This window comes from Cygnus olor, chromosome 3, assembly GCF_009769625.2.
Source record: "Cygnus olor isolate bCygOlo1 chromosome 3, bCygOlo1.pri.v2, whole genome shotgun sequence".
NCBI classification, from domain to species: domain Eukaryota; kingdom Metazoa; phylum Chordata; class Aves; order Anseriformes; family Anatidae; genus Cygnus; species Cygnus olor.
The window spans coordinates 119,707,043-119,725,061 of NC_049171.1; the positions used below are offsets into that span (position 1 = coordinate 119,707,043).

Sequence of the window (18,019 nt, forward strand, 5' to 3'; positions counted from 1 at the left end):
TCTACAGGCACCAGGAAGGCAGGAATGAGCTATGGCTCGTGCTCGTGTGGAGGGATGTTTCCTCTCGAGCTCCCCTTGCTACTTTTCATTTCTGTATCCTGTACGCTGCTCAGCTGAGCCTTGCTGCTGAAACATCTGTGACCTTTTCACAGAGCCACAGCTCTGATCGCTCTTGAGGGCTTTCCAGCTGCACTCGCATGCTGAAGTGCCCTGACCTGCCTTTGCTCCCCTCTCCCAGGGTTCCCACGTGGTGGTGAAATCTCCCTGGCTGCCCTGTCTTGGGGCTCGCAAGGGCGCACGCTGGGAGCTACGGCTGTGTGCAGCAGGTGCGCCTTTGGCCGCTTGCCCGAAAAGCACACCACAGCTTATTACTGCCTGCCTCCGAGCCTCTGTGGCTGCTGATTGATCTCGAGGAGTAAACACTGACTTTGTTCCTCGCGTGCTGGCGGCACTTCGCGTTAATGCCATACCAACTCTGAGTAATGGATCGCTCACAGTGCGCCTTTGACTGTCGAGAAGCAGGAATTGCTTGGAGGTTCCCAGCAGCAAGGTGCTTATCTTCCTAATGGCCTTGCTCCTGTGTCGAAGATGAAATGGGGAGTTGTAACTGGGAGCTGCAGGATCTGGAGTGATTCATAAAGATAACTTATGGGAAAGAGGAGAGCCAGCAGTCCTACTTGCCTGCCCCAGGGAAATTAGCACTCAGCATGTGCGCTGTGCCCCAAAATACCACCGTTCAGACGTTGTCGGTCTGACTTTGCTATCTAGAGGATAAAAATGTTTTATCAGCAGGGTGTAGGCTGTTTTAAAGGTTTTGGATAGATGGGAGCACTTCTGTATTTTGCATGCAAAAATGACAGTAAAAACGTTTATATCATTTCAGAGCCTCAAATCTTAAAAGAAGGGGCTGATTTGGTTCACAATGGCTGATTTTGCTCAGATTCTGTGTTGTTTTCCTAAGTCTCACCAGTAAGTAGCCTGTTCCTGCTTCTTCCCTGAGTTAACATTTTATGGGGACCTTTCTCCAGTAGAAGTGCCGAGGTACAGCTGCCCCACGCTGCTCTCAGTGCTGTGTCTGTATTCTAAAAGCATGATCCTTTCCCCTGAGACTGGGGGCTTCCAGCAGCATGTGTGATGTGGGAAGGAGCTCTGCTTGGGCACTCAACCAGTTTTAGCCCTGACATCCCCAGCAGCTCTGTGAGAGCTGGCTGGAAACCCAAGTCCTCCCAGAGCTGCAGGGATGAGCTGCACAAAGCCCCAGGTACAGTCGGGGCATTATTTTATTTGTGCATCTATCCACAGGAGGGAGACAAACAACAGACTTTCATAAATCTCCCTGGTCTCTGTACTGCAGAGATGTTTTGTTGTGTCAGACGTTCTGCTCAAATTGTTAAACTTGAGAAACACCCCGCAGTTGGATAGGTAAAATAAACCCGGGCCGCCCAACACGCTGGCTGGGTGCTGAGAAAGTGCAGGGGCATTCAGCTTGTGAGCTGAGCCTTGCCACAACTAGGGATGTAGAGTTTGTTTTTCATAGGCCTTGCTATTCTGAGACAGTACTTTGGCCTGGGGACTGCAGTGGGAAAGGCAGCCATGCAGTGAGCTGAAATTGCAGGCTGCTTTGCATGTAGAGGTACCGAGAAACTCTTGTCCTGTTGTTTTGATAAATGAAATTGCACTGTAGAGAAGCCTGTATTGGTGGGAGGGGCGTTGACCACAGCACATGTGTCATTTTTGGTAATTCCCTCGTTGTTTATCTTCTCCCGGCTCCACCATTCCCTGCAGCTGGCGGCCGCCCTGCTGCGTGCCGCAGCGCTCTCCTCCCCGGGCATCCAGCCCGCGCTCCCCCAGCCGTGGCGCTGGCATGCTCCCCTTCCCGTGCTGCGCTCTGCCTGCTGTCACGGGGGAAGCCTTCGGCCTTGATCCCAAACAGCCGGCTGCCCCGTCAGCTGGAGCGCATCAGCTGGAGCAGCCTCCTCCAGCGGGTGGAAACATAAACACCCGGCGCTGGGGATTTTTCCTCCTCCTCCGTTTACTTTTCTTACGCGTGGAGCTAGAGCCAGCTGTTCCCCATCCAGGCACAGATCTCTGCCAGGGCTCATGCGCTCACAGAATTTCGTTCATTGTAGTGCAGCCTCCTCCGTTGCCTGTGTGTGTGTAGAAGGACCTGGGGAGGCTAGAGCTGTCCCTACTGGCCTGTATCACCCTGCACGCAACTGGCACGGCTGGGGGGGTTCAGGTGTGCGCCCCACATGTGTGCCATCCCTGGGGAGCGCAGGTGGGGCCCCAGCAGCTGCACCCGAGCCTCCAAAACCCAAATGTCAGGGCTGTGCCTGCTGCGACAGAGCCTTTGCCTGCACGCGTGGGTGTAGGAGTTTCACATCGTTATCTACAGGGGGAAGGGGGGAGCTGAAAGCTGCCCTGGCCCCTGGCTTGAGGGGCTCACCGAGCTCCCCCTGCTCCCTGTGGCCACTGAGGATGCCTGTGGGGATGCGCTGTATGGGCTGGGGGTTTGTAGTCACTGTGATTTTACTGTCCTGGGCGCGCTCTGCTTTGCTGCAAATTCCTCTGGCTGTAGGCTGGTGGGGGGACCCTAAGGGCAGCACAGCTGGTGGGGACAGCTGGGGCCACTGCCCACGCTCCGCAGGGCTGGGTGCAGGCTGCTGCTACCCATGGTATTTTCCATTGAAAAGGGTAAAAGCATCCCAGGGCGGCGGCTGTGCAAGCAGGGTGACAGAAGGGTGGTCGGGGGGGCGGCAGGGGCCTCCTGTTTTCTAACCGACTTTAAAACGAGCTGCTAAAAAAGAGCTTTGATTAAAAAAAAAAAAGTGCAAAAACCCAAAACCCCAGCTGGCAAGGCTGATGTTTCCTCTGTGTGCGCCGAATCCACGCTGATGAAGATCTCTAGGTATCCCCAGAGTTGCCCTTTAGAGATAACTCATCTTGGGGCCTCCACCACCCACGCCCAGAGGAGAGATTTCCTGGCGCGTGGGTGGCTTGCTCTTTCTTCTGCAGAAAACCCAACTTTACTCATTTTTTGCTCTGTGCCATGGTGCCCTTGGTGAGCCCAGGGCCCCTGCCAGGGTCTGACACTTGCTTCTCTTGTGTCCTCTAGGGCTTGCTGGTGGCCACCCATTCCCAAGCAGCCAGGGTCTGAGCCCTTGCTGCCAGTAAAATCTCCCTAAACCTGGCTTGCCAGGCACTGGAGTTCTCAGTTCCATTTAAAAAGGGGGAAAAAAAGGCAAAATTTAAAGTTAGAAGTCGCAGGCACCTCCCCCCTGAGCCCGGTGCATGGTGACCAAGCAGCTCTCCCCTGTCCCATAGGTTGTGGCACTAACGTCCCCCAAGGTCCTGCTGACAGCACCTGGGTGTCCCCAGCTCAAAGGGGCTGGGGTGGCACCTTCACCCATTGTCCCGTGCCACACATGGGCTTTTTTGGGTGCGTCAGGGCTGCTGATGCTCCTGGCTGGTGCCAGCACCCGGCGCGCATCCGGCTGCTGCTGGAGCATCCATATTGTCCCATGCCCCTGCCAGGGAGAAGCAGCGTGCTGTGGACTGAAAAACCTCCTCCTTCTCCCAGATAAGCATCTCCCTCTTTTTTTCTCGCCCCGCGACATCTTCGAGGCTCTTCAGATGATTCACGAGCAGCTCTGCGTCTGTTGGTGCGCTCAGAGGGCTGAAAAATGACAGCGTTTTGCATGAAGCGCGCTGTTGCGCTGTGGTAAAGGTCAGGCTCCAGCACCGATTCAGATAAAGCCTCGTATTTAAGGCATGTGGCTTAAACTGATTTTATCTGCCAGTATCAAGTGAAATAACATTTATCACAATGGGCTGGAGAAGCAGAAGTCATTTTTTTCCATACCTGGGTGCCGCACAATTTAAAATATTTGAGCTCAGCGAGCAGCCGAGTGCACAGTGTGTCTTTTGGGGTTTTTTTAGTGCTCTCCAATACTGTGGACTTCCAGCTCTCCACAGTGAGGGCTGTGCTGTCAGCACAAGCGGCCCCTAGCTGGGTGCTGTCTCCTTTTCCCTTTCCCTTGTCCCCACAGCGCTGGGTGCCATGGCCACGCTGGTGTGGTGGAGCCAGGGTGCGAGGCTTGCCGGCAGACTGCCATGCCAAGGCAGCACCTTTGAAATTTATCAAACGTTCGATCTGACGACAGACGGCACAGCCGAAGCCTTGAGACTGGATGGAGGGAAACACTGGGTTTTTGGCGGGCAGAGCTGGGCTGAGGGCACACGCAAAGGGGCCAGAGGAACACCTGGGTGACCCCGGTGGGGTTGGAGACCTAGGGCAGGCGATATCCCCACTCCTCTCTGTGTTCATCCCAAACAGGTGATGCTACTGGCGTTGAGGCCTCAGGATGATGCCAGTTGCTCGTGCTGTGCCCAGACCCAGAGCGTTTTTACAGACGGGTGAAAACTGCCATGCTTTGCAGTTCCCAGGGGAACTGGGGCACGGGGCCCTGGTGTGCATCCCCAAAACCGTGCCTGAAGGCGGGCTGTCGCGGAGGTGCAAGGGACGGCCTGTTCCCGCAAGGCGTTTACCCGACAGCCCTTCTGTTCGCGTGAGCCACCCACGCAGAAACCAAACTGAACGGTGAAGAGTAAATAGCAGAAGCATCTGACTGTCGACGCCATGCCTGCTGCCTGCCTCTCCCCTTTCTATCTCATCCCTGGCTTGCCCAGAGGGGCTGAGTGTGATGGACAGCCCCTAGGCTACAGTTTTATCCCTGATGAGCTTTTCCCAATTGCCCCCCCAGTGGTGCTGCCGGCGGGGCCTGGCCGTGCTCCCTGGCATGGGTGGCGGGGCCAGAGGAAGCTGTGGTTGGCTGCTGCTGGCTGCCACGGCACAGGCTGGAGTTTGTCACCGCAAAATATCATGGTGACTGTTCACACGAGGCACATCGCGAGCGAGTCTGCCTTTTTCCCCCTTTTCCTCCCCTCTTCTCTCATTTCCAGACTAAAATTCAGCACCAGAGTGCGGGCGTGCAAGGGTGTGTGCGGGTAGGAGCTCTCACGAGGGGGCTGCATGGTGCCAGGAGGGTGCACGTGCCAGGGGTGCATGTGCAAGGGGTGCATGTGCAAGGGGTCGCGTATGGCAGCATGCAGCACGTGTGTACAGAGCAAGCGGGAGTGCAAGGGGCGTGCATGGTGCAAGGGCTGTCCGTGGTGCAAGGGGCGTGCAAGGCCGCGCGTGCCCGGTGCTGGGGGGGAGGTTGGGCTGCGCGTTCCCGCCCGCGGCGGGGGCGCGCGGCGCGCGGCCGCGGGAGGGCAGCGGAGGTGAGCGGGCGGGGCCGGGGGCGGCGCTGGCGGCGCTGGTAAACACGGGGCGGGGCGCGGCGGGGGGGGCGGCGCAGCGCGGCAGCGGGAGCCCGGAGCGCGGCGGGAGCACCGTGAGCGGGGACGGGACGGACGGGACGGGGGAATGGGGGAGGGGAAGGAGGAGGAGGAGAGGAGAGGAGGAAGAAGAGGGGGGGAGGAAAGCGCGGGGAGGGCGGGGGGGGCCGTGCGGGCGCTGCGGGCAGAACAATGGGGCCGGGCGGGGAGGCGGGGAGGAGGAGGAGGAGGAGGAGGAGGAGGAGGAGGAGGCGGGGAGGAGGAGGAGGAAGGGGCGGGGGCAGCCCCGGCCGCCCGCCGCTCAACGCGCTCCGCCCGCAGGCGCCGCGCAGCCCGATGGCCAAGCAGCCCCCCGAGGCGAAGGCGCAGCGCGGCCGCCAGGCTGGGCGGCTGCCGCCGGCCGAGGGGCCGGGCCCGGCGGCGCAGCTGAGGCCCGGAGCCCCCGCCGCCCTGCCCGGCCTCCCCGCAGCCGCCTCGTCCTCCTCCTCGCCGTCGTCGTCGGCCGCCGCCCGGCCCGTCTCGCCCGGCAGCCCGCCGCGGGCGCAGCCGCCGCCCGCCAGCCCCGGCCCGTTCGCCACCCGCTCGCCGCTCTTCATCTTCGTGCGGAGGTCGCCGCTGCTGTCGCGCTCCTCCAGCGGCTACTTCTCCTTCGAGGCCGAGCGCAGCCCCGCGCCCATGAGCTGCGACAAGGCCACGCAGACCCCCAGCCCGCCCTGCCAGGCCGTCAGCCACTACCTGAGCGCCATGGGTGAGTGAGCCAGCCGAGGTGCCGGGCGCCACATGCTGCACGCTGCCGCTCCTCGAGACCTCGGCGGCGCGAGGCCAGGCCTCCGTGGGCACGCGTTGGCTCGGCCTCTGCCCGCACGGCCACAGGAGGCCGCGAGGCTCGGCCGCGCTCCGGCCCCGGGTCGCTTCCCGCGAGGGGTGAGGGCGCGCGGGGCTTCGCGCTGCCCCGAGGTGTGCTGCTTCTCGCTTGTTTTCCTGCTTTGGCTTTGTGGGCGCTTTTTTTTTTTCTCTTCAAACTGCCTTGGTGCCCAGCGGTGGGTTGGAGGCGCCAGGGTCGCAATGCTCCCCCTCGTTTCGGTGAAACCGCAATGGGCGCTTGGAAGCGGCGCGGTGGCGGGCGGGCGTCTGTTTACACGCGGCTCGCCAGGTAAGGCGGGAGTGGAAGCCTCTAGCGGCAGAGCGCGCACGACTGCCCGGGTCCCGCGGCACGATGCCTTTCCTCCTCGTGATTAATTCCCCGCCGTCATCGGAGGAAACCTTTCGGCTTCCGCCCAGCGAAACCCGAGGGAGGTGGGCGCGTTCCCACGGAGCGGGGCAGGTAGCGCTTCCTGGGGAATAACAAACGCCGGCTCCAAGCTTTACGCGATCAAAACATCTGTTTTGTTTTTTTTTTTTTCATGGTTAATGGCTGTGGTTACAGCTGCAGAGCGCTTACTGTAATATGCCCTTAGGAAAGATTTTCTGACATTATTGCTGTAATTACAGCTTAATGCAAGTTTCACAACCTTGTGTAGCAAACACACGTGGCACCACCAGACAAGGATGCTGGAGTTGTGCAGCAGGGAGGCATGGATGGTCTTGAAGCAGCAAATAGCTTTTTTTCTGGTGCTTCAGGAAGAGGTTGAAGTTTGCCCTGATTTTTCTGAGCTCTGGCTTTTTCACATCCATACAGAGAGCTCAGCAAAAGCTGTCGAGACACAGATTTTACTCCAGCCTTTGTTCTATTATTGTTGCTAGGGGCATCATCCTAAACAACCGTAAGCCAGTGGAAAATACTTGAGCTGCGTACAAGGGACCCTTGGCTACTTTCAGACCCTGTGAAGCCAGAGGCACGGGGCTGTTTTATTCCCATTGAGGGGCTGCAGGCCCCCAGCTGCGACCAGGTGGTGGGGATGGGCTCTGCGTGGTGGGCGAGGACATGGGGGTGGTTATTGCCAGCGCTTGATCTGCGTGCTTCTGCCTCTGCCGGGTGCGTACCGTCAGATTTCCACGTGGCGTGAGGAAATCCTTCTATCCCCCTGGAGGGAAGCAAGCAGAGGGACTTCTTGCTGAGTTTCTGTATACCTGTTTTAGTGGAGATGCCGACTGTCACACGTGGGCTGAGCAGTGGGGGCATGTGTGGGCGATGGGTGCCCGCTGCCCCCAAAGCAGCCTGCTGTTGTTTTTGCGGCTCCTTTAGGAGTCAGGAGGGAGGAGGCAGGGTGGAAATTTCAGTGTGGAGTGATGGGTTCGTGTTTGCAGCAGCAGGAAAGGGGACTTTGGTTTCCCCATTTGCGTGGCAAGCTATTGCAAGGGCTGCGTTTGCAGCTCTGCCCAAGACTCTCTTGGTTTGCTGTGGTGGAGGCTGCTTTCAAGATTCAGAAGACTTTGCGTTGGTGTCTTGTTCTTTTGTGTGAAATGGTCAAAACTGTGTGTGAGAAACAGGGTGGGTGTGAGGTGGAGATGTTCTTGGGTGGGAGGCGGGGAGCACCCTGATGCGCGGTGCTGGTGTGGCGTTCTGGGAAGGGTGCTCTCGAGGAGGAGAAGAGGAGGAGCTGTGGTGGTGAGCAAAAGAGGTGACACTGGAGACTGCGTGGCAGGGCAGTAGGGGAGATACGGGGGAGGAAACAGAAGAAAAAGAAGCCTGATTTTCTTCAGAAAGTGTGGCAAAGCAGGGCAGTGGCATGCATGGGGATGGCCTGCGTGTGAGAGTACTCAAAATAACGTCACCCGAGACCAGAACCCAGCTGTTTGGTGGTGCCATAGGAATCTTAGGCTGATATTTTGAGTCTTTGGCTCTCAGTGGGAGCAGATTGCTTTGCTTGCTGCTCTCCTGAAGAGCAGCTCTGTCTAAAGGAGCAGGAGGTGCGCACGTGGGTTTTGTATGTGGTTTTCTGGATGTGTTTGGAGCAGGTGCTCTGTAAATGAGACTTCCCTGTGCTGTCAGGATCTTGGTGTGCTTTCCTGCCCTCCAAGAGAAAGGAGAGAAGTGTGAACTTCTCACTGCTTGTGGATGAACCTGTTTTGTGCTCTCTGGCAGCAACCCGTGTGAGAAGAGCAAACCCCTGGCTGCTGTGAGTAGAGCCCTCACTGAGCCCTGACGTGAGGCCTCGAGCGAGAGGCGGAAGGGGAAAGGGGTGCTTTCATGTCAGCCCAGCGTGACGGGGAAATCCTCCATGAGCAGGAGAGGTGAATTTAACGGGGAAACCTTAAACTGAGAAGCTGGAGGTGTGTGTGCGTGCTGGTGTGGTGTGGGCTGGGTGTTGCTCACAATCGATGCCTCAGTGGTGCGGTGGAACTCTGCGTGCCTGACCTGGTGTTTTAGCCAAGGTTGTTTTCCCATGTTTTACGAGCTTTTCTTGAAGGGGATTTGAATTATGCAACCCCAAACGTGGACATGGTTTGGGTTTTAAACGTGGATGCAGCAACGTTGCCCCGCCAGGCTGCCCTGTCTCACCTGGCTGGCCCAGGTGGGACACCTGATGGTGGTATTGGTCAGGGAAGCTTCTCACAGACCTCCTGGGCTTCAGAAGCTTTTGTATGTTTATTGTAGGGGGGGATGTGGGAGACATTGCCACGCTCCCTTGATGGCATCCACTTTAGTAGGGCAATTGGGGCCCGTGGAGCTGTCGGGCAGTTGCCTCTCCCGTGGCGGGGTGTGTGTTTGGTCCCTTGGTCCCCATCGAGGCGAGGCGCTGGAGGAGCCACGATGTGTGGACGGGCTGAGGCCCGGGGCTGCCTCCCCTCGCGTCAGGCAGTGTCGGCTCCCGGTATGACTGTGGCCACCCCGAGCACGCTCTGAAAGTTCCTCTGACTGTTTCTGCAAACGATTATGACTGGACGCTTTTGATATTGCGATCCGGCAGCGCCGCAGAAAGTCCTTTCTGAAAACCTCAGCCCGATTTCACTCTCAGCCACCATGCCCTCGTGGCGGCGCGATGCTGGGGCAGGACCGATGGAGCGAGCGGGAGAGCCACACCAGGACTGCAGCCGTGCCCGCTTCGTGCCAGCGGGATTTCAGACAGGCCTGAATCCTACGCATGCCTTCCCGAAGCGCCGAGGCTTTGCTGCCGTTCATTCAGCAGCTCTGGAAATAAATAGCATGGGGCCGTCCCCGGGAAGGCAGCGGGCACCGCTCTTGCGCTACTACAGTGTGAAAACAAAACAGCTCCCCAAGCCAAGCAGTGTCAGCTTGGCTCAGAAATAAATTTTCCAGTCAGGTCGGAGCCAGACTCCTTATTTAATTTTTTATTTATTTATTTATTTATTTTAACTGCCCTACCAGTCCTTTGAATATTTTGAGATTGGAAGCTATTTGTATTCCCTCGCGAGTCCTTTTAAGCTTTCGTGCCAAGTTTGTGAAATGCTCTGTTTTGTGTGCTTTTTTTTGGGGGTAGTTTTTTTTTTTTTCTTCCCCTCTTAAGGCTGCATTTCTTGCTCAAATCTGAGCTTCTCGTGGCAGGAGGGGGCAGAGGTGGCACAGGTGCTGCACCGAGGCTCGCCTGGGTCACAGGCTGCTTCTTTCCCCCTCAAATATTTGTGGCATTATGCGATTGTTTTATCACGTGTTCAGAAACTTCTTAAAATGGAGACTAAAGGGGTTGGTTCTGTACAGTTCAGTGTAATTGATGTATTAGCTCTTTCTTTTCTTTTATTAGCCAGCGCCGTTTTCTTGCGCCTGGTTTATTTTCTGCTGAAGTGCTGGAACATAATATTGAAGTGAAGAGCCTTCCAGTCCCGTTGGGGAGATGAAAAGTCCACAAGTTTGCTCAAAGTGCAGTTTCTCCAATTGTGGCTTTCTTCTTAGCATGGCAAAAATAATCGTTTTCCTTTTCTTGCTGGATGCCTCAGAACTGTTTGGGGAAGAAATGTGAGAATTAGATTAAACTATCAAGACAGAGGTTTTTTAAGGTTACAGAAGAAGTTGCTGCTGTGCCTGCAAGAAATCGTTAGGTTTAGAACGGGGGGGGGGCATAAGGTTTTGCTAGGGAAAGAAATTGAAGAGTAGCAGCTCTGTTTTCCTCCTTGTTTAAGAAGGAACCAATGCTTGGATGTGCCACAGGAAGCGCTCCAATAGGAAGCCTATAATAAATTAATGAATAAAAGCCTAATAATAATGGAAAACCAATAATGACTTAAAACCTGTCTACAATACGCATCGTACACAGCAAGTCACAGTTGCACTCTTCCTGGGTTTAATAGAGTGTTTTTTTTCCCCTCGTGTTCATCTGTTTCAAATGCTCTGTTTTTGTTCTGTGCAGCTTCCAGGTGGCGGTCTCACTTGCTAGCAGAAGAAATACAGCCAGAAATATGGATTGCACAGGAGCTGCGGCGCATTGGAGATGAATTCAATGCCTCCTATTGTCCGAGAAGGGTAATTTTCTTATTTTTACTTTCCATTTCTTTACACTTAGTCTCTAAAAGGGAAAAGCTTAATCATATCTGGAAACTAGCTCTGCGGCAAGTGTTTCGTTCACTCAAATGTAGAAAAGGATGCGCGGGTGGTTGTGTTCACCCGGGTGCAGGGGCGTGCTGCCTGCGCTGCGGAGTCGTCCGCTGCTGCAATGTCATTAAATGCACTCAGAGTCACCAGCGAGTTGGGACCAGAGACTTTCAGTTATTGCAGCCTCGTTCCCAGTACCGAGAGCCAGTAAAGCATGGTCTGCTGCTGGGTTAGGACCAGACCTGATGGTAATGAGGGAAAAAGACATCTAAAAGTTGAAGCAAGTAAAGCTCAGGTGTGGTTTTGGGACGGCATCGAAAGGAGCTATTCTGGGAGGCTGGCACTGTTGGGTTCCAGCGCCGGTGTTTTAAGGGAAACGTGCCAGGAGCCAGCACAGCTCCCCAGCCTGCCCAGTGCCCACATTGCTGCTTCAGAGGATCGTGAGTGTCCTGGTCGCAGACGTGCAACAGGGATGAACCTGTCTGATAGCTTATTTTTCTTAGCAGCAATCGGCAACAGGAGCTCCTTCAAAAAGCATGTGTTTATAAGACTGTAAAGTCTCACCTTCAAGTGTTGCAACAAAAATGGGTGGCACTAACACAAAAAAGAAACAAGCCAGCACCAAGAGAGATGAAGTAACAGTAGTTTTCAGAAGAACGTTAGCCAGTAACTTGCCTGTTGTACATCTCTCATGGCTGCGTGTTCGTACATGTGATTTCCAGTCCATCTACTCTTCCTTTTCCTCCTCTGTGGGAAGAAGAGTCAGAAGTAGAGGCACTGGTGACGACATGCTGACTACCCGGATCTTTATCCATCCTCCCCAGCTTGTGAGTCACCCCCACAGCATTTCCTCACCATGTCCAGGGTCTGTACAACAGCTGCCTTCAGGCAGAAACTCTCCCCCAAAATGGGCACCAAGCTGCTGCGGTCCGGCACCTTCTCCACAGCCTTTCAGCACTGCCTTGCTTGCAACTTGTACATCACTTTCTTTCTGAATGCTCCCACTTTTCTGCCATGCTAGGCTGCTCTGTCGCAAGCCCATGCTTGATGTGACTCTGTGGGTGATGTGAGAAATGCATCCTGCGTGGTTTGTACTCACCTGAGCGTGTTCTGTGACCCGCTGCATGGCGGAGGGTTTCCTTCAGCTGCGTTCCTGCAGTGGTTCCCAGCTGAGCATCCAACCCGCTCATCTGGGGAAAGAACTGAAACAGAGGGCCACGTATGGCTTGTTAGATGACATTAGTATGGCTTGTCATGCATGACCCTAAAAACACTGAATGCCTATAATAACATCAGAAGGATGTGATACGGGCTGTGCATATTGCTGCATGGCTGGGTTGAGAGCACTGAGTATTTTGTTAGTGTCTGTAGCTCAGGTGCTCTGCAACAGCTACTGCAGCGTCTTGGTTGCTTGTGGTTACCCATCCTAGTGCTCCCCTGCATCTAGTCACCTGTCAAGCTAATTCTTTTGAATTTATGCTTTTTTACCCCCCCGCTTTGGAGTCAGCAGCTTCCCCTGTGGATTTGCTCTCATTTTCCCTTGCTGCCATGCATGTGGGTGAGGGCTGCACAGGTCCACTGGGGAATGCGGCATTCCCCTGTTCTCTGGTGGCAAGGACAAAGTAGCATTGCCTCCCGTGGGCTTAATTACAATCTGATGAATTCCTGTTGTCTATTGCATCCAGAAACAAGCGGCTTGCAGAGCGTTTAAGTAATTGCTGTGGATTTATTGTTCCCACTGTGCCTGGCTATTGCTCCCTGAAACGTTGTCTTTTCCTGCTGCAAACAGCGTGCTGTTGAGGAAGAAGCTTGCACATGCAGGACTGGATCACTGGCACAGCACCTGGGAAGGGAGGAACAGGAGGATTTGCTATCGCAGCCTGCTCCCCGTGGCGGCGTGCTGCACGTAGTCCTGCCGCACTGCCGGTCCGCACCACTGGCAGCCCGTGTCCCCGTCACCTCCGTCCTCATTCCCGCCTCGCGGTGCACGCAGCCCAGCTTGTTCGGGTTTGCCCTTTGAGCGCGGAGCCGCTCGAGGAGGGTAGAAATGGGGAACTAAGAGCGGTGCCAAAACAGCTCTCGCCAGACAGGTCGGGGCTGTCGGACGGGTCTGCATTGCTGCTCTGCCCCAGCGTGCACCCAGACGAGTCAGGGGTCCCTAAAAGCAGCCCTTTTTTGTTTTGTGCCTGCCCTTAAAATCCCCCCAGGGCAAAACGAGTGGGAATCAGGCAATTCAGCATCAACCCCCTCCTTGTCCTTGCTGGCAGATTGAGCAAACAGCAGCAGCCACAGTGCTCTACTGCCACGCAGCTCAACTCCACACCGAGGCTTTTGTTACGTGGAGGACATGTGGCATGCCAAAAGCTGTGCCATTTGCCCCCTCTCCACCCAGCTCAAGGGTGCTCAAGCATCCTCTGCGGGTGACGAGTGTGCTCGGCGTGCGTCACGGCCCCGTGCCAGAGAGAAAAGTTTGCATATCGGTGTAAACAGTGTGATTTCTCTCTTTGGGGCATGTACAGACATGGTTTTGCTGCACTAAATATAGCCCGAACCGCACCACTTTCTGACAGCACAGAGGAGGAGAGGTGGTGACACTGGGGCTTCTGTTTCAATGCTTGAAAAAGGAAAAAAGCTCAAAAATTAAGTGCTCTGTGCTGATTGCTGCTGTGAAATAATGAAGAAAAATTTGCTCCAAGGAGAAGTGCTCTGCTGCCATGTCTGGCTAATGGTGTTCCACGAGCATGGTGGTAGCAGCGCCTGGAGCCGTCAGAGCTGAACCTGCGGCTGCCACCATCAGCAGGAACCTGCCGGTGCTGCTCTCCCTGCTGGGGGTCTTTACTTTTTCCGTTTCTTTTTTTTTTTGTTATTACCTCCCTGCCTCTTGTAGCAGGGCTTACTGCTTGTTTGCCACGTTTCAGCCCCCTGGCAGCGTTACATGTCTCCCACGTGAAGGGAGACGGCGCAATGTCCCCATTGAGCCTGTGAAGCAAATGTGCCTGGGAGCAGGCAGCTTCAGTCCTCTGAGTATTATAAAGCTTTTTATTGAAAGAAAACATGGAAGGTGGCTGGGTTTCCTTGAAGTGCTTGATATTGAGCTTGTGAAATCTCTGTTTCCAGGTTTCGTTTGCAGGAGCTGAGAAGTGCCTGCTCAGCCCTGCTCGAAAGCATCGGGGTATTTGCCCTGTTTGTGTTTTATTGTCCCTGCTCAGAAGAAATTTTGAGTTGACTTTGAACTCAAATTGAACCAGTTCTGTGAATGTGGGCGGGAGCAGTCCCAGAGGGGGCATGGGGACATAGTCTTTTTGCAGCAGTTTTGGCTTCACCTTGGTTTGGTGCACAGATGGGGTGTCAGCAGTGGCTTCTCTAGCAGTAAAGCACTTGATGGCATTGAGCTGGGTCTTTGTTTTCGTCCTTTCCCTCTGCATTTGCCTGTCAGGGCAGGCTCCCATGCATTTTTTTGTGCCACTATTTTGTTTGCTTCAAAAAATACTCGATAGGGTTCAGCATGGTCAAAATGCAAAATTAAAATCATCTTTGTTTTGACCACCACTTCTGACAAATTTTAGAGTCTTGTCTGTATTGAACTTCTTGAAACAAGCTCAGTTGGTAAATGTAGACCTCTTGTAGTGTCAGCAGCACTCTGGGGAGAAGACTGGCAAGGAAGCTGCCATGTCTACCTCCTCCTTTCCCCGTGTCCAGGCAGCATTGCAGGAGGTGTTTGTCTTGTGAGGGCTGTGCAGTTGGGAATTAAAGTCACTTTTCTTCCCTGTTTTCCTTCTAGGGTTTCTTGGATAACCATGTTGGAAACCCCCAGATCGTTATTCTGCGCCTCCTGCATTATATCATCCGCCTCATCTGGAGGATGCAGTGACGCCATGCGGCGCGGGGCGCTGGGACTTGATGACTTCTTCCAAAAAAACCATGAAGAAGAGCTGGTGCCAGAGCCTGGCACTTCGAAGCCGCCCTCCCTGCCGGGACGCACGATGGCTGGATGAGGGTGAATTTCCCACACGGACCTGCCAGGACTCCCCAAAGCCGGATTTTATCTGAGAGTGGTGTTTACTGTGTTTCTCTCAATTTTAAAAAAAATCTTTTTTAAAAAGGACTTAGAAAATACTCAATGATGATCGACTCCTGTTTCGTCATCGCTTCCGGGAACTTGTCGGCTCATCTTGGATATTCCCAAAAAAACAGCGGAGCCGGCTGATTTGCAGAGCTGCCTTAGTTTGTGCCGCAGCCACTGCGCTGCTGCCTCCTCCTGGCTGCCAAAGAGGATGAGGAGGGAAGAAGGGCAGAGGGATTTCAATCAGCACTTCTCTTACCTGTAAATACCTAATGCTACCCCAAATCCAACTTCATTTGCATCATGCAAATAGCCTATTTCCTGCTGACTGATTTTTTTATATATAATTTTTTTTTTAAATTCTGAATTTCAAGACTTAGCTGTCAGATTCCCAGGGTCCAAAATATCACAACCAACTAACCAAACAAAAAACAATCCACCAGGTTGCCTTTTTTTAGAAATTCTTTCTATAAGACGTGTGAAAATGCTTCTGTATTGTATATTATAATATATAACGGTGACTGAGTAATTCAGCAATAAAACATTCTTGGAGGCAGGTTAAAACAGTTCCCAAAACACTGCAGTTTTGCACCCAGAGACAGGTCCTGCTGCTTGACTCCAGGAACTGTTTTAAGGCATGGTTAGTGTGTTGCTGTTAAACCCAGGAGAGTTTGTGGCACGTTGGATGTTTCCTGGGATGTTCTGTTCAGACAGGACCAGGATGATGGGAGAAGCCAGCCAGCTACAGGCATGGAGATGAAGACCCCAAAGGTTCCTGCAAGGGGATCCAGCTGGAAGAAGGGCCATGGCAGTGCTGCAGGACACGGACTTGCACGTGCCTGCTGTTCAGGTGGCACCAACCTATCGGTGACTTGCTTGATGTGGAGCGTTGGGTCTGCTCCCCACTGACTGCCTTGGGAGGTCTTCTCCATGTGCCATGTCTCCTCCTTCCAGCCAGGAAGACCTCAGCGTGATTGTTGCCTCAGGACAATGCTGTGTCTCTTCTCCCAGCTGTAGACCATCCCGTGTGGCTCAGGAAGCTTTATGAGAAGCCCAGGAGGCCACCAGCAGCAGCAGGATCCGTGTCCCTGCAGATGGAGGCCCCACCACCATCTCTGGTTCATCTCATGCGGGAGGCTTCTGCACGGCAGGCGCTTTTGGGGCGTGCAGTTGCTCCAACTGCCCGCGTATCTATGCACAAACATACTTCTCTCGCCTTCAAAGCTGTCCTCTTCCCTCTGGCTGGTGTAGATGTTCCTAAAATCACCTTCCAAATGCTGCAGTTAGTTCTGGTTTCACCAGCACCATAGAAGAAAAAGCAAACCCAGCCCCACAATAGCGTTTTTTTCCTACTGTGTTGCAATATATGTGCCAGGAGAAGCTGTTCTGAGTGCCATTGTTTGAAGATCAGTGTTTCCATGCTGGAAGAGCTGTACAATCTGACCTCTATGCACTGGCTGGTAGGCAATGACCCATTGGTGGCTGCGTGCCCCTGATTGCACTCGTTGGAAGGATTATGGAGCGATTTTAGTATGTTTTTTTTTTCTGGTCCTGCAAGACAAGCATCTCTTGCGGGAGATGGCCTTGGCTGCAGGGATGACTCGAGAAGAATATTTTAGAGGGGGAACCTCTGCACTTGTGGAGAGCGAGCAGCTGCCACGTCCACCGACCCCGGCTGGGCTGGAGGCTGCGCTGCCCTGAGCACGTCCCGTGGAGCACACCAAAGAATCGCGGCCGGCGCCCAGCACTTTACCCCGTCCTCCCGGCCCCGTGCCGCGGAAAAACTCCATGAGTCCCTGGGGGAGAACCCGAGGTGTCGGTACCAGCTGGCTTGGGCTTCTTCCCTGCAAGCTTTCCCGGCCAGAAGGTAGACAGAGGAAAAAGCAGCCCCCTGAAAAAACAGGCTTCACCCCCCTGTAGGCTTGTGGGGGGTTGTTTTTTTAAATAAAATAAAATTTCTGAAAAAGGTGTTTTTAAATAGTGATTAAACTCATTTTAGCTGTGTTTGCTGATGGATTTTTTTTGGGGTCGTTTTAAGCCTCTGTAGCCTGTGCTCTCTGTTCTGCCAGAACGATTCAATGAAGTTTTCTGTGGTTGTGGAGAAACCAGATTTGCTGGATGGTCTCACACCATGTGTTACGCTTCTCCTCTTCTGGTAACTGTAAATACCTGAATATTTATTAGAGTAGGGCACCATATTATTTTCATCATCTGAGCCAAATATCTGTGTGCAATGTAGTCCCTTTCCTTTCTCGTGTAAGTTTTGTACAGCTTATAAGTAAGCAAAAAAAAAAAATCCTGTTTTTTCTAAACTTTTTAGAGTTGAACTTGGTAAATACTGTAGATTTTCTTTTTTTTTTTTTTTTTCCCCCGTGTAATTAATGCACTCTACTGTTCCATAATGCTGTAACTTGCAGAAAGGTTGCATATTTATTTTCTGCTTATTTAAGTTCCTCCACAGGTTGTGTCTCGCCCCTCCCTGCCCCCAGGTCTCTGGTGTGTATGGACCATGCGAGTGATCAACCTCCCAGCACTGCCTACTGGATTCAGTGCAGCCACCACAGTGTAGAAAAAGAGACTTGTTGATTTTAAGTGCCTAAGTGCCACTTTCCCATAGTGATTTAGGCGCATATAAGATGTCAGCATTAGTGACGTTCAGTGGTAGTTTGGCTTCTCCACCTCCATGAGTTTTGTCAGTCCCTTTTAAAACCACATTTTCCTCTGTCTTAGATCCTTGGACCAGATTTAGCATCAGGTACAACGGGAGTGCACGCTGATGTCCTGATTAATTACTAACTCATTTCATAGGACCCAGCATATGTAGCATTTTTATTGCAATTTCCCTGGCTTACTTGTGTTTTGCACTGATGAATTTTGGACAGGGTAATTGCCACTTTACTTGTGCAATACTGCTGTAAATAATTGCAGATCTTTTTTTTTTTTTTTTTTTTTTTTAAGATGCAATCTTTTATGTTCTATAATATTTTATATGAATAAAACTTTCAACTATTTGTCATGAGTGCTGCTTTCTTTGGGGATTTTCATATCAGCTGGGGGGGAGGGTGGTGATGACACAGATAATTGCCATTTTATCACCAATTCTCCCTAAGGTGCGGTGGCAGGCTGCTCCAGGCTTGTGGGGGGGCGTTGTTCTGGTCTGAGATGCTTTCAACTTCCTGGTGCTGTAC

General features: G+C 53.5%; 2 protein-coding genes across 10 annotated transcripts in view; one reads left to right on the forward strand and one right to left on the reverse strand.

The window, feature by feature from the left end:
- Nucleotides 1–5,676: 5,676 nt before the first annotated feature.
- BCL2L11 (BCL2 like 11) lies at nt 5,677–16,630 on the forward strand. The gene is made up of 3 exons (XM_040554119.1): nt 5,677–6,088; nt 10,587–10,699; nt 14,550–16,630. The coding sequence occupies exons 1-3, from the start codon at nt 5,677–5,679 to the stop codon at nt 14,637–14,639; spliced, it is 615 nt and encodes a 204-aa protein (XP_040410053.1). The 3' UTR covers nt 14,640–16,630.
- Nucleotides 9,562–18,019, reverse strand: part of LOC121068715 — a 29,378-nt gene continuing 20,920 nt past the window's right edge. For 4 of the 9 annotated variants that reach the window (XR_005819054.1, XR_005819046.1, XR_005819045.1 and 1 more), the window contains 2 exons: nt 11,868–11,970; nt 9,603–10,178 (listed from right to left, as the gene is read on the reverse strand). Coding sequence is in view for 1 of the 9 variants with exons in the window: in XM_040554120.1 (XP_040410054.1) it covers nt 9,980–10,178; nt 11,868–11,970 (302 nt within the window). In the remaining 8 variants the exon portion in view is untranslated. Of the gene's footprint in view, nt 10,179–11,443; nt 11,516–11,867; nt 11,971–18,019 lie in introns of those variants that run through there. The other 5 variants (XR_005819052.1, XR_005819056.1, XR_005819051.1 and 2 more) reach the window with 2 other exon arrangements.